Here is a 16,489-nt window from a genome sequence, read left to right as displayed (position 1 = left end):
ATTCAGCCAGGAGGAGGAATGACAGACACATAAACCTGCTGTATACAGCTAAAGGAGGCAAGTTACACACAAACTCTGACAGTGGGGATGTGATTCATTTACATGCACAATGTATCTGTAGTTTTGGAGAGAAAAAGCTCAAGTTTCTCTTTAAGTCTGATGAATTAGGCAGTGGTATCACATATTTCATGCAAACGCTGCATGTTAAAGTACACGTATAATCTATTCCACATTTTTAGGGGAGTTCACTCTTTTTATCCTGTTCTACACCAGAACTTTATCACCACAAGTGAAGTGGTCCTGGACAGATGCCACAATCATTGAGTGCAACTCAGTTCTATAAAAGGCCTACATAAGGACAGATAGTGGGGCACCAAGCTAAGTGCAGTATCACAGATTTAATGGCAAAAGCAAATTAAAAAAACTCACATAGTAGCAGGATCAGATGAGCTTGTGTAATAATTGCCAGCCCTGGAGTCTGTTGACAGCGTCTGATTGGCTAGGAGCCACCACGAGAGCCGATGGTGAATGTGAACATTCACCATCGGCTCTCGTGACGGCTCCTAGCCATTCAGGACTGGCGATTATCATTACACATTAAACATAAGCTCATCTGATTCTGCTACTATGCGAGTTAATTTGCTTTTGCCATTAAATCTGCGATACTGCACTTAGCCTGGTGCCCCTCTGTTCCTTCATATCTACAGAGTCCAGTGCTTCACTCATAGGGAGCTGCTTTCAGGTGCTCAAAGGAACATACTATGGACTATACATCTAGTATATTTTATACACTTGATTTTTTTATAATTTATGTGTGTACATTTACATCCAGGTTATACATTAGCATTGGTCTAGCGCCACTGTTCATCTTTGTTTTTTTTTTATAGAGACAGATAGCGCCTACCTTTATATTACCTTTGTTCTTTAGTGTTGTTCACACTTAAAGGTGCAGCTACACTCAAATCTTTGAGTTGGCACCCTCTTATCGTATACATCATTTTTTCTTGTTTTATAGACAGCTATATTCTCCACACCACCCAAGGTTGAAGATTCCTTTGTTTCTAGCAGCCTTCAAATGTAGGTTGAAGCTGGGTACACACAGATCGAAATCCAGCCGGTTCAGTAGGAACTTATCGAATTTCAACTGATGTGTAACCCTCTGTTCCACAAAAGATTGTTAGATTGGCTTCTGTCGAACAGTCCTAATGGAAACCTTTCATCGATCAGCAGCTTACAGCCAATGTCTGCAGATCTGACAGCTGAGGAGCCCCCACTGTCAGAATACAATATGGCAGCGAGGGGATGTCTGCATTCACCTTGCTTGTGTGGATGCAGGAATTTTTTTTTCCTTGTTCAGTCCACTGGTTGAACAAAAAAAAAAAACGAACAATGTGAACTTCATTCCTTTAAACCCCCCCCAAAAAAACTATGAATTAGGCATAACAGTGAAAACATACTCTAAAGATTCGATTAGTTTCCTTGGGTCTACAGGTGGTGGGTACACAACTTCTTCGATATGCTTCCGGTTACAGTTGGCATATGCAGTTGATACGTGTATGAAAACTTCCAGTTTCTTCATCCTTTGTGCTAAGTGTACCAGCTGCTGTGTTGCTATAACATTTAACTGCATGGCATCTCTGCAAAAACAAAATCAGGGAGAAGGACATTAATAAATGCAATAAGGCAAAGCAAACTGAATATTACAAAATTGAAGAATCTGCGGTCATAATAAGGCAGATCTTTAGGTCTTAGATTAACTTTTCCCAATGTCAACCCTTCCTCCTCCTCTTTTTTTTTTTTTTTTTTTTTTTTTTAAAGAGAAGAAAACTATGGGGGGGGGGGTGATTTAAAAAGGAACTGCAATCTGCTCACATAATTTGTAATAAAAACATCTTTGCCATTCTGAAGCTTTCCTCCAACCACTTTGCATATTATTTTATATATACTGTGATTCTGTACTTGCCAAATATGCTGCAGAAATCTCCCTCCACTGAGTCTGGCTGCAATCATTTTACTGTGGGCAGCTGAAGCTGCTGCCTGTTCATTTCCAGGATTTACACAGGCACACTGTCAGCTCTGCAGCTTTCATTGGCCCTCTTATCTTATGACTCATCCCCCCTCCCTTCCTGGCAAACTTTCATGAGAGAGAGCTGTGCATGTCATAAGCCTAGGCTAATAACCAGACAAGAAACAGGAAGTGGGCTGTATAAGGTTTTTACTGGCAGAAAAAAAATGTTTTACTATCCAAATTTAAAACAAGGGCAGAAGATTTAATATATGGGTGCTCAACCTGTGGCCCTCCAGCTGTTGCGGAACTACAGCCTTGCCACAGTGCCTCAGGGGACTTGTAGTTCCGCAACAGCTGGAGGGCCACAGGTTGAGCACCCATGATTTAATAGAAAGTTGAAAAAAAATGACCACTTTAAGCTTTTAAGGCAAAATATTTACAGCCACTTGCATACCTGCAGCAAGCAAAAAAAAAAATGATAGTATTGTCTCTCTGCTCTCCCATCTCCACAGTTATTCTACACCACTGTTTCCCTGTCTCGAGAAATTCATTTCTCTTGTTTGGGTGTCATGGGGGGGGGGTGTAATGTCGGTATGCGCTTGTGATGGTTTTTGTTCGTGTGCAACATAATTGTATGCGTGCATGCTACAATGACAGATACACACACACACACACATATTCTGACAGATAAACACACAATCACAAATTAACACAATGACACCCGCACAATCCCAAACACACACACTTGCAGACACACAAATACCCCAAAAATCCCAAATAACAGATTGGCAGACACACATATTGCCAAATTAGGCGGCACTGATAGGAGGCACTAATAGGCACCGACGAGGCTGCACTGATGGGGGGGGGGCACTGATTTTCAGTGTAAATGTGCCCATCACAGGAAAGCTACTTGACTTTCCTCTCCTCAGACACTGACAGCGCTGAGGAAAGAAAATGCAGATAACCAGCATTTGTTTGCATGTAATCAGCTGTGATTGGACACAGCTGATCACATGTTAAAGAGCCATGGTAAAGAGCCTGTCCTGGATGAAATTAGATTGGAGCGGGAGATGGGAGGACATAGGGCTGCCTACTGACCCTGATCAATCAAGTCCTGGCCGGGGAAAGATCTTGCGGGTAGCACGATGGACTCCATTACAATGACAGGACCATTTGGCAGTTGCCGCCGGCCTGACGGACCGCCACGTGCCCCTGTTGGTACACCTCTGCCTCCCCCCACCTGGACAAGTATGCTCCATACTGCCCATAAGTGCCATGCCACAGCCCCCCAGGGGTACGCCTACCACAGGTTGAGAAACACTGCTCTACACCATAGCCTGAATTTTATATCCCATTCATAAAATGTGGGCTTCAGTATGCAGCCTACACTGTTTAACAGAATTCGCTCACCTTAAAGTGGTTCCAAAGCCGGAACACTTTTTACCCTAATGCAGGGATCTCCAAACTACGGCTCTCCAGCTGTTGCGGAACTACAAGTCCCATGAGGCTTTGTAAAACTATGACATTCACAGACATGACTAGGCATGATGGGAATTGTAGTTCCTGAACAACTGGAGGGCCATAATTTGGAGACCCCTGCTCTAATGCATTCAAGGGATTGTAAAGCTTTACCGTTAAAAAACAAAAACAAAGTTCCCCCATAGAACCATAGAAAGCCTCTTCCTATGGGGGCATTCGTGAGTGTGTGATCCCGAGCGTCGCTGTCCGAGTCTACAGCCGCGGTCAAAAGTTTTGAGAATGACACAAATATTACATTTTTACAAACTCTGCTGCTTCATTTTTTATGATGGCAATTTGCATATACAGTAATACCTCGGATTGCGAGTAACACGGTTGACGAGCGTTTCGCAATACAAGCTATTATTTTTTTAAAATCCTGACTCTGTTTGCGAGCGCTGTCTGAAAAAACGAGCAGGATTCAAGCCTCTACGGTGTGCAGTACCGCATTTGGCCAGAGGTGCGGGGTGCCAGTGAAATTCTGAGCCGCTCGGATGCACTCAAACACTAGGTTCCCGAGCCTTTCCAAGTGCATCCGAGCGGTTTCCGAGTGTCTCCGGCGCCCCTCCCCCCCCCACCTCTGGTCACATGCAGTACTGCATACCAAAGAAGTTACTGTGGAACGAATTATCTGCGTTTCCATTAACTTCTATGGGGAAACTCACTTTGATACACTAGTGCTTTGGATTAAAAGCATTCTTTTGGAATTAATTATGATCATACTCCAAGGTTCCACTGTACTCCAGAATATTATGAAGAGCGATCAGATGAATTGAAGTTAATTGCAAAGTCCCTCTTTGCGATGAAAATTAATTTAATCTCATAGAAAACATTCCTACTGCATTTGTGAAGAAGACTTCAGGACGCCCATAAAAAGTCCAGCAAGCGCCAGGACCGTCTCCTACAGTTTATTCAGCTGCGGGATCGGGGCACCACCAGTGCAGAGCTTGCTCAGAAATGGCAGCAGGCAGGTGTGAGTACATCTGCACGCATAGCGAGGAGAAGACTTTTGGAGGATGGCCTGGTATCAAGAAGGGCAGCAAAGCCGCCACTTCTTTCCAGGAAAAACATTAGGGACAGACTGATATTCTGCAAAAGGTACAGGGATTGGACTGCTGAGGACTGGGGTAAAGTCATTTTCTCTGATGAATCCCCTTGCTGATTGTTTGGGGCATCCAGAAAAAAACCTTGTCTGGAGGAAAAAAGGTGAGCACTACCATCAGTCCTGTTTCATGCCAACAGTAAAGCATCCTGAGACCATTCACGTGTGGGGTTGCTTCTCAGCCAAGGAAGTGGGCTCACTCACAGTTTTGCCTAAGAACACAGCCATGAATAAATAATGGTACAAAAACATTCTCTGAGAAGAGCAACTTCTCCCAACATTCCGAGAACAGTTTGGTGAGGAACAATGCCCTTTCCAGCATGATGGAGCATCTTGCCATGAGGCAAAATTGATAACAAAATGGCTTGGAGAACAAAATATCAAAATGTTGGGTCCATGGCCAGGAAACTCCCCAGGTCTTAATCTCATTGAAAACTTGTAGTCCACCTGCAAGAGGCAGGTGAAAAAAAAACAAAAAAAAAACGACAAATTCTGACAAACTCCAAGCATTATGTGCAAGAATGAGCTGTCATCAGTCAGGATGTGGCTCAGAAGAAAAAAAGAAGGGTCAACACTGCAAATATTGATTCTTTAAATAAACCTAATGTAATTGTCAATAAAAGCCTTTGACACTTATGAAATGTGATATAACATATGATAAAAAGATCTAAAAACACTGAAGCAGAAAACATTGTGAAAATGAATATTTGTGTCATTCTCAAAACTCTTTGGCCACGGCTGTATTGACACACAGCAGGACTCGGCCCTGCCTCCCACTCACAGCTTTTGATTGCCGGTAACAGAAGCCAATGGTTCCCTCTGCTCTCAGCCAAAACCTATGTGACGGGAGGGGCTTTTACAGACGAACACAGCGCTGGATGGAGACAGAGCTCAGGTGAGAATTTAAGGGGGCATTGGGAAATTGGGAGGGGGGGGGGGGGCACTAGTAAAAGGTTTTTCACCTTAATGTAAAGAATGCATGAAGGTAAAAAAACTTTTACCTTTACAACCACTTTAAAGGTAAAAAACATGTCTCAGTAGCAGTATCACCCCCTAAATACTCAGTCATCACTGGGTCCAGCGCTGTGTCGATCTGCGGCTCAGGAACCCGAACATCTGCCTCTGGAGCAAGTAATTTTCTATGGCGACAGACACAGAAGAGGAGATGCTGAGAGCACCAGTGGGGGATCCTAGAAGAAGTGTGGGGCTGATCTATGCAATTCCATGGTTCCAGGCAAGTATAACAAGGTTTGTTATTTTAAGAAAAAAAAAAAAAAAACAACACAACACTTTAAAGCGGAGTTCCACCCAAAAATGGAACTTCCACTTTTTGGATTCCTCCCCCCTTCGGTGTCACATTTGGCACCTTTTGGGGGGGGAGGGGCGAGCATATACCTGCATAATCCAGGTATTTGCTCCCACTTCCGGGCATAGATCACTGCAGGCTCAGTGGTGATCTCCGTCATGTCCGGCCTCTCCTCCGTCCCCCCCGCTGTCTTCTGTGAGACACACAGGTCCCAGAAGACAGCAGGGACCAGTGAAGACTCGCAGTGCGACCCGTGCATGCACAGTAGGGAACCAGGCTGTGAAGCCGCAAAGGCTTCACTTCCCGATTCCCTTACTGAAGATGGCGGCGCCTCCACCAGAGAGCCGAGGGACAGATCGGCTTCGGGTGAGGACATCACGAGCGCCCTGGACAGGTAAGTGTCCATAATTTAAAAGTCAGCAGCTGCAGTATTTAATGCTGCAGAACGAGCTCTGTAATTGAAGGCTGGTTATAGGACTTTCACATGTCACATGACGTGGTTTTCTCAAGAAAACAAACACCTGCATAAAGTAGCTCTGAAAATAGTGATTTTTGGCAGCCAACATATAATAGAATATTTCATTAACTGCATCGAACTAAAAAAAATTATTAGGCTATTTCAACAGTGGTAGGAAAGAGATTAGACAGGAACTATCTGCCAGTCACACCATCTGCATTCTATTTTTCCATTACTTGTATGTGTTGATCCTATTTATAGTATGGCATTATCCCTCAAACGATGAGATCCAAGCACTATTAATGTAGGAACTCAGGAATGTATGTGACCCCTACAACTATCTGTGGGCTACAGGCTAATCCATGTGACATGGTAGAAAGCTAAGTGATAACATTTAAGGAAGGTGTTTTTATTTGTTGTTTTACATGTTCATTAAATGCAGGGCTAATTTAGCTTGATAAGTGAGCCAGAAAAATGTAGGTTTTGACTATGTGTACACATAGAAATACCGGTTGGGCGTGTGCAAAACTCTTAAAATGGACCTGAGCTCAAAAAGTGAAGATCTGCTGAGTTATAGGAAACCTCTAGAAATGTTTATGGTGCCTAAGCAGTATGCCGATGAAAAGTCCCAGTTACATTCCTCATGCAAAATATCAGTGCACTTCCTGGGCTTTAAAGTGATTGTAAATGTTATTTATTTTTTTTTAAAAAAAAAACAAACATGTCATGCTAAACTGCTTTGTGTAATGGTTTTACACAGAGCGGCCCCAAACCTCCACTTCTGGGGGCCCCCATCGGCAATCTTGGATCCCCTCTTCTCTAAGTTCCGCTTGCTATGGGGCCACTTGTACAGGCTCATTCCTGAGCTGGGCTGTGTGCATTTATAGACACACAAAGTGCAGAACGGGCCTGGCCCCACCTCACAGGATTTGACAGAGCAGCAGGAAAAAGGAGAGAGAAAAAGAGAAAGAGAAAAAGAGAAAGAGAAAACAGAAGAGGGGGGGGGGAGAGAAAAAGAGAGAGCGCGAGAGGGAGGGAGGGAGGGAAGGAAGGAAGGAAGGAAGGAAGGAAGGAAGGAAGGAAGGAAGGAAGGAAGGAAGGAAGGAAGGAAGGAAGGAAGGAAGGAAGGAAGGAAGGAAGGAAGGAAGGAAGGAAGGAAGGAAGGAAGGAAGGAAGGAAGGAAGGAAGGAAAGAAAGAAAGAAAGAAAGAAAGAAAGAAAGAAAGAAAGAAAGAAAGAAAGAAAGAAAGAAAGAAAGAAAGAAAAAAGAGAGAGAAAGAGCAGCTGTAAACACGCACAGCACTGGATCAAGATTGTTTATGGAGGGGTGGAGGGGCAACACTCAAAAGTTTTTTGTTTTTTTTTTTTACCTTGAAGAGGAGCTCCAGGCTCCTTCATAAAAAAAATTCGAAGTCAGCAGCTACAAATACTGTAGCTGCTGACTTTTTACATTAGGACACTTACCTGTCCAGGGATCCCGCGGTGTCTTCACCCCAGCTGATTTTTCAATCGGCTCTCAGGTGCTGCCATCGCCATTTGTTGTAAGGAAAACTGGCATTGAAGTCTTGCGGCTTCACAGCCAGTACCCTACTGTGCATGTGCAAAGCGGGCTGTGCTTTGCGAGTGGCCCGGCAGCAAGGAAAGGAGGAGGGGGGCTTGAAATTCAGGGCGACTTCGTCGTGGCGAAGTCACCAGGAAGTCAAAACCAGGTACCCACTCCTACCAACCCCCCCGCCCCTCAAAGGGACCAAATCTGGCAGCGGAGAAGGGGGAGGAAGCAAAGAGCTGGAGCTTCCCCTTTTGGGTAGAGCTCCGCTTTAATGCAGAGGATGCATTATGGTACAAAAACTTTTTTGCCTTTATAACCACTTTGAAGCAGAACTAAAGACAACTGTGTGGAGAGTGGGCAGCCCTGTCTCTTCCAAGGTGCCCCGCCTCTTCCAAGATGGCTGCAACCACCTAGAAACCCAGTGCAGCCTGGTTAGTGAGTTGTGAAGAAAAGGTCAGCAGCAGAAATACTAGAATTATCACGGCTGAAGGACAGCTAATGTGAAAGATCATTTTGTATATGACATCTCTGTAAAATGTTAGGAGACAGGATGAGAATTCTCAATTCATCATGACGTAAAACATGTTTTGTAATCTCCCATCTCTAATTATGTGGTAGGTATTCTCAATACATTCCCTATGGCAGCGCGGCTAGGAAAAGTGTGTGTGTGTGTGTGTGTGTGTGTGTGTGTGTGTGTGTGTGTGTGTGTGTGTGTGTGTGTGTGTGTGTGTGTGTGTGTGTGTGTGTGTGTGTGTGTGTGTGTGTGTGTGTGTGTCCTCTGTGATGTGCCTGTGTGAGCAGACAGATGGAGCTGTGCAGGATGCTTAGAGAGGCACATCTAGCTGCAGATAAGTGTATACTTGCAATCTCTGAAATTACAGGAGGGAGCCAAATAATGCCTGCCATTTCTAAGCTTGAGAGCGCACTCTTATCTACATCTAAATGTGTTCTTGAGCCCATTTCAACATCTTGCACAGCTTCTAGCTGTCTGCGTCAGTCTGCCCCACCTCCCCTGGTGTTCCCGCACATGGTGTCACTTCCTAGCTGTGTACTTATGAGAAACAGGCACAGCAGAGAGTGAAACACCCAGCCATTAACGGATACCCGACAAGTTCTAAGGAGACACATACTCATTGTGTCAGAGTGTGGAAGTGAAAGGTGTGAGAAAAGCTTTACCCATTTTTTTAAATGCAAAATAGTTTCTGACGCCAGACTGCTGATGTAAGTGATTCAGAGCTTGTGTGCACACTAATTTATGTCATAAACTTAGTCAGGTTGAAAAAAAAAAAAAAAAAGGGAAAAAAAAAAGACACCCCATGTCCATCTAGTTCAACCAAAAAAAAAAAAACCACAACCAAACAATCCCATATACACAGTCCTATACCCACAACGGAAGGCGAAAAAACCCCAGCAAAGCCTAATCCAAATTGCAGCAGCAGGGGGAAGAAATTCCTTCCTGATCCCCCGAGAGGCAATCGGATATTCCCTGGATCAACTTTACCTATAAATGTCAGTACCCAGTTATATTATGTACATTTAGGAAAGAATCCAGGCCTTTTTTTTACCACTTACGGACCGCAGTTTTACGTGGGCTGTTTGAAGGAGGATATTGTTGCTATGGCAGCAGCTAGCTGCCATAACCCCGGTAACCTCTCCAGTGGGTGGTCAGCTACAAGATAAAAGTGGTCTCTGTGGCGCATTTGCCGCAAGATCACTTTCATCGGCAGCGGGAGAGGGCCCCCTCCTCCCGCCGGGATATGGTGCCCTTCGCTGCTTGCCGGAGCCAATTGCGCCCTTCTCGTGGCCTGACATGGAGATGAGTGAGGGGGAAGATGGCCCCCACCTGTCTCCATATCATTGCAGGGCGGAAGCAACATCAATGTCACTTCTGCCCATAGCTCTTAAAAGGACCTTTTTTTTTTTTCATTTTTTTTATAGACAATTTTTTTTTTAATTGCATTTTAATGTAAATATGAGATCTGAGGTCTTTTTGTTTACATTCCTTGTAATAGGAATAAAAGTGACATTTTTTTTTTTTAAACGGTGTAAAAAAAAAAAAAAAAAAAAAAAAAAAAAAGTAAAATAAATAAGAAAAAAAATTTTTTTATTTTTAAACACGCCCCATCCCGACGAGCTCGCGTGCAGAAGCGAACGCATACATGACTAGCGCCCGCATATGAAAACTATGTTCAAACCATACATGTGAGGTATCGCCGTGATCGGTAGAGCGAGAGCAATAATTCCTCCTCTGTGACTTAAAACATGCAACCTATAGAATTTTTTAAACGTCGCCTATGGAAATTTTTAAGGGTAAAAGTTTGTCTCCATTCCACGAGCGGACGCAATTTTGAAGCGTGACATGTTGGGTATCAATTTACTCGGCGTAACATTATCTTTCACAATATAAAAAAAAAATTGGCTAACTTTACTGTTGTCTTATTTTTTAATTCAAAAAAGTGTATTTTTTCTAAAAAAAAAAAAGTGCGCTTGCAACGACCGCCATTTTATTCTCTAGGGTGTTAGAAAAAAAAAAAATGTATAAGGTTTGTGGGTTCCAAGTAATTTTCTAGCAAAAAAAACAGTTTTTAACTTGTAAACAACAAATCTCAGAAAGAGGCTCGGGTCTATTCCACATTTTCACAGCATTTACTGCGAAGAAACCTTTCCGTATTTGGAGATGAAAACTCTTTTCCTCCAGACGGAAAGAGTGTCCCCTTGTCCGTTGTGATGACTTTAAAGTGAATAATTAGACACCAAGTTCACTATATGGATCCCTTGTGTATTTGTACATTCTGATCATATCCCACCTTATCTCCTCTTCTCAAGAGAAAATAAACTTCTTTCCTCTAATCTTTCCTCATAGCTGAGCTCCTCAATGCCTCTTCAATTTGCTTGCCCTTCTCTGCACTTTCTCCAGTCCCCCCAATATTATTTTTGTGAATTGATGGCAAATACTGAACTGTAGATTCCAGATGAGGTACAGGGACAAAATGATATCGCTCTCTGGAGTCCATACCTCTCATAATACAAAAAGGACCTTATAGTCCTTATCTGTCATGATATGAAATTAAGAATACTGTCTCTAATTATTGCATATACAGGGCTGTGGACACTCCCCCCATTTGATAGGCTCTGATGTTTACTGCCATCACATGATGTCAGTCACATGGTACTCCATGCCCAGACATATACTGTAGAATACATGCTTTTCTCCCAGTAGCTGAACAGAGCAGTGGTGGAGCAAAGGAAATGGGGGTATATTCTGCTAGGAAGATGGATAATTAAAGCAAACATGTTACTTTTCTCAACAAGAGCAAAACTGTGAAAATTATCAAAAGAAATATTCGGATAACACAAATGTTGGGCAGGAACATTCTCAGCTTCTTAGTTGGAATCTTAACCCTTTCATGACTAAGCCTATTTTTGAAATTTGGTGTTTACAAGTTAAAATCCGTATTTTTTGCTAGAAAATTACTTAGAGTTCCCAAACATTATATATATATTTTTTAGCAGAGAATCTAGAGAATAAAATGGCGATTGTTGCAATATTTTTTATCACACGGTATTTGTGCAGCGGTGTTTTAAACGCAAATTTTTGGAAAAGGGACACTTTCATGAATTTAAAAAAATCCAAACAGTAAAGTTACCCCAATTTTTTTGTATAATGTGAAAGATGATGTTACGCCGAGTAAATAGATACCAAACATGTCACCCTTTATAATTGCACGCACTCATGGAATGGCGACAAACTACAGTACCTATGAATTTCCATAGGTAACGCTTTAAAAATTTTTTTACGGTTACCAGGTTTGAGCTACAGAGGAGGTCTAGGGCTAGAATTATTGCTCTCGCTCTGACGATCGCGGCGATACCTCACATGTGTGGTTTGAACACCGTTTACATATGCGGGCGCGACTTCTGTATGCGTTTTCTTCGCTGCGCGAGCTCGCGGGGACAGGGGCACTTTAAAAAATATATTTTTTTTTTTATTTATTTTTTTACTTTATAAATTGTGTTTAAAAATTTTTTTTTTTTTTTTTTTTTTTACTTTTATTGCTGTCACAAGGAATGTAAACATCCCTTGTGACAGTAATAGGTGGTGACAGGTACTCTTTATGGAGGGATGGGGGGTCTAAAAGACCCCCCATCCCTCCTTTACACTTCAAAGTATTCAGATCGCCGAAAACGGCGATTCTGAATACTGTGTACTTTTTAAAATTCGGCGCCATTGGCAGCCGAGTAAACGGGAAGTGACGTCATGACGTCGCTTCCGCGTTTACAACGAGAAGGCTGGAACGAAGCCGCTCACAGCTTCGTTCCAGCCCGCCCCCAGCCGCCGAAGGCAGCCGAATGGACACCGGGCCTCCCGATCGCACGGGAGGCCCGGTAACAGCGGCGGGAGGCGGCGGGAGGGGGGGGGATGTCCCCTCCCGCTCCTTCGGTATAACAACCGAGCGGCTTTAAGCCGCATCGGTTGTTATACACGGGTAGCCAATCGCACGCTGTAAACAACGGTACCGGGATGATGCCTACAGCTGCAGGAAAGCCGAATACGCATATCTGCGTACGGTCGGCGGGAAGGGGTTAATATAGCAGAAAAATAGTGCCGTGGGTCAAATTTTACAGGGACCTGGCTGACAAATACTGAATTGTGGATGTTTCCTGTATATACAGTGCCTTGAAAAAGTATTCACACCCCTTGAAATTTTTTTCACATCTTCTCATGTTACAACCAAAAATGTAAATGTATTTTATGTGATAGACCAACACAAAGTGGCACATATTTGTGAAGTGGAAGAAAAATGATAAATCGTTTACAATTTTTTTTTTTTTACAAATAAAATGTGTGCAAAGTGTGGCGTGCATTTGCAAACTCTTTTGCCACGTACACACGACTGGCCTTTACGGCATACTTTGTCCGGCGGACTTTGACGGACTTTACAACGGACTTTCCGAATGAACGGACTTGCCTACACACGATCAACCAAAGTCCGACGGATACGTACGTGATGACGTACGACCGGACTAAAACAAGGAAGTTCATAACCAGTAGCCAATAGCTGCCCTAGCGTCGGTTTTTGTCCGTCGGACTAGCATACAGACGAGCAGACCTTTCGACCGGACTCGAGTCCATCAAAAAGATTTGAAACATGTTTCATTTCTAGGTCCGTCAAACTTTTGGGGAAAAAAAGTCCGCTGCAGCCCACACACGGTCGAATTGTCCGACGGACTCCGGTTCTCCGAACCAAGTATGCCGTAAAGTCCGGTCGTGTGTACGCGGCATAACAGGTTTTCTTCTAAGATTGCCTTGTATTTGGCTCCATCCATCTTCCTTCCCATCCACTCTGACCAGCTTCCTTGTCACTGCTGAAGAAAAGCATCCCCACAACATGATTCTGCCTCCACCATGTTTCACGGTGGGGATGGTGTGTTCAGGGTGATGTGCAGTGTTAGTTTTACCCCACAGAGAGTTTTGCTTTTAGGCCAAAATTTTTTCATCTGACCAAAAATAAACTCTGGATGGTTTAATGGCACTCTTACTTTACTAAAGCAGGAACGCAGAAGAGCTGAAAGAGCCTGGAGAAGAAATTCCACAAAGGAAAACCACACAAACTACAAAGCAATCACGGAGAAATATCACAAAGCAATCTTCAAAGTAAAAAAGAAAATTTCTCAAACACCATTTCAACAGCCCTAAACCGCCCTCGGGAACTTTTCAAAATAGTCGCCAAGACTATGAACCCTACCTACCTAGGGCCTCCAGGAAACGAAACCCAAGAATTCTGCAATGAGTTATCGGATTTTTTTATCAACAAAATCGACAACAACCGAGAAAAAAACAGAAAAAACAACCAACCTCATTCAACTAAAGCAAAAAGAAGAAAATCGATACGAACGTCACACAATCACCAAATTTTTTGCTGATCCCAATCACCACTGACATCACCAAAAACATCATCAGAAGCCTCAGACAGCACATCACCAAACGACATCATTCCCACAAAACTCCGACATCTTGGCTCCTACTATAAACACACCTCATAAATCAGTCGTTCAAAGAAGGGACTGTTCCGATCGCCCTCAAGCATGGTATCGTCAAACCCCTGCTAAAGAAGCCCAACCTCGACCCTAAGGACCCCAACTACTGCAGACCGATAAAAAGCCTTAACACCATCTCCAAGATTATGGAGAAAGCAGTAGTACAACAGCTACAAACACCACCTTGACACACACAAACTCTTGGACCCTCTGCAATCAGGCTTCCGCCCAGGCCATGGCACAGAAACGGCACTTCTCAAAATATGGGATGACGCCCTCGAAGCAGCTGATGACGGAGAATCATGTCTCCTAGTACTGTTGGACCTCAGTGCAGTGTTCGATACAATGGACCACAATACTCTACTCATCTGCCTCACAGTCACAGATTCAGATCTACAATGGTTCGCATCCTTCTTAGGAAATCGTTCTCAGAGAGTCAAACTAGGAGCATTCACCTCTGAAACCCACGCAATCTCTTGTGGAGTCCCTCAGGGTTAACCCTTGTCACCAGTGCTCTTCAACATCTACATCCGCCCACTCCTCATATCATCAGAAAACCGGACCTCTGCTTCCACTCATACGCTGATGACACGCAACTCTATTTTCGCATCACCGGACAAAACCATCATCAGTGACTAGAAAAATGTCTGACTTTGATAGACGACTGGATGACCACTAGCTCCCTCAAACTCAACGGATCAAAAACAGAGCTTCTTCTCCTACACGCAAACCAAAACTCCAAAACTAAGACCCCATGGACACCTCCCACCATCTTTGGACAGACCATCTCTCCAAGCACCAAAGCCAAGAGTCTCTGAGTCATTTTTGATTCAGAAATGTCAATGGATGCACAAATAGGATCAGTAGTTAGCGGATCTCACCATCTCCTCTGCCTGCTACGTAGACTCATCCCCTTCGTTCCAGAAGAGGACAAAGCAGCAGTAGTTGGAACAGTCATTAATTCCAGACTCGACTACGCAAATTACCTCTACATAGGACTACCCCAATATCAGCTTGCGCGCTTACAACTCATCCAAAACACGGCGGCAAGACTGCTAACAGGAAAAAAACCCTGGGAATCCCTTCCCTGAGGAGCCTACATTGGCTAACCGTAAAGAATCTAATCACTTTCAAGACCCTCTGCCTCACCCACAAATGCATACAAGGAAACGCTCCTCAATACCTATGCGAGAAAATAAAACTCTACACACCCAATCGCAGTCTTCGATCTTCTAACCAAAACCTCCTCCTTATTCCCAAACCCCGCTACAAAACAAAGGGAGAACGAAGATTTGCAGTCCAAAGGACCACAGCTATGGAACGCTCTACCGACTTACATCTGCATGGAAGAAAACCATCAGGCCTTCTGAAAAAAACTCAAGACCTACCTCTTCTGAGAAGCTGGATAACACAGGACAGATCTAGTGCCTTGAGGCGATTCAGTTCGCATTTGCAGCACTATACAAATCATTCATTCAGAGCACCTTCTTCCTTTGCTGTGTCCCCCACATGGCTTCTTGCAAACTGGTAACATGACTTTTTATGGCTTTCTTTTTAATCAATGGCTTTTTCTTCTTGCCACTCTTCCATAAAGGCCAGATTTGTTGAGTGCACGACTAATAGCTGTCCTGTGGACAGATTTTCTCACCTGAGCTGTGGATCTCTGCAGCTCCTCCAGAGTTACCATGGGCCTCTTGGCTGCTTCTCCGATTAATGCTCTCCTTGCCCGGCCTGTCAGTTTACGTGGACGGCCATGACTTGGTAGGTTTGCAGTTGTGCCATACTCTTTCCATTTTCGGATGGATTGAACAGTGCTCCCTGAGATGTTCAAAGCTTGGGATATTCTTTTATAACCTAACCCTGCTTTAAAAAACTTCTCTACAACTTTATCCCTGACCTGTCTGGTGTGTTCTTTGGCCTTCATGATGCTGTTTGTTCACCAAGGTTCTCTAAAAGACCCCTGAGGGTTTCACAGAACAGCTGTATTCATACTGAAATTAAATTACACACAGGTGAACTCTATTTACTAATTAGGTGACTTCTGAAGGCAATTTGTTCCACGAGATTTTAGTTTGGGGTATCAGAGTAAAGGGGGCTGAATTTTCAGATATTTATTTGAAAAAATATATTCAAAACCATTTATCATTTTCCTTCCACTTCACAATTATGTGCCACTTTGTGTTGGTCCATCAAATAAAATCCCAATAAAATAAAATTTATGTTTTTTGTTGCAACATGACAAAATGTGGAAAATGTCAAGGGGTGTGAATACTTTTTCAAGGTACTGTATAAGGCAGGGCAGAGACTTTTACAGCTTGATCATGCCAGAAGAATGCTGTATTGTGCAGGCACCAGTACTTTTTCTCATTTGAATCCTCCTGATCTAGCAAATGTCTCCAATGCCAAGAATTTGCTCATTAACTTCCTCCAAGTGAGGCCAGACATATAGACATGATCTGAAGTGATGTCTCCAACAGGGCGCCATCTGAAAGCCAAGCATTTGCCATT

The 16,489-nt window shown here is 43.5% G+C and overlaps 1 protein-coding gene across 1 annotated transcript in view; it reads right to left on the bottom strand.

Moving 5' to 3' along the window:
- Positions 1-16,489, bottom strand: part of FAR1 (fatty acyl-CoA reductase 1) — a 145,374-nt gene that overhangs the window by 49,141 nt on the left and 79,744 nt on the right. The window contains exon 4 of the mRNA XM_073604440.1: positions 1,458-1,637. Within this exon, the coding sequence (XP_073460541.1) occupies positions 1,458-1,637 (180 nt within the window). The remainder of the gene's footprint in view (positions 1-1,457; positions 1,638-16,489) is intronic.

Source organism: Aquarana catesbeiana, linkage group LG11 (assembly GCF_042186555.1).
Source record: "Aquarana catesbeiana isolate 2022-GZ linkage group LG11, ASM4218655v1, whole genome shotgun sequence".
In the NCBI taxonomy this organism is placed as follows: Eukaryota; Metazoa; Chordata; class Amphibia; order Anura; family Ranidae; genus Aquarana; species Aquarana catesbeiana.
This window is presented reverse-complemented; position numbering and strand designations above follow the sequence as displayed.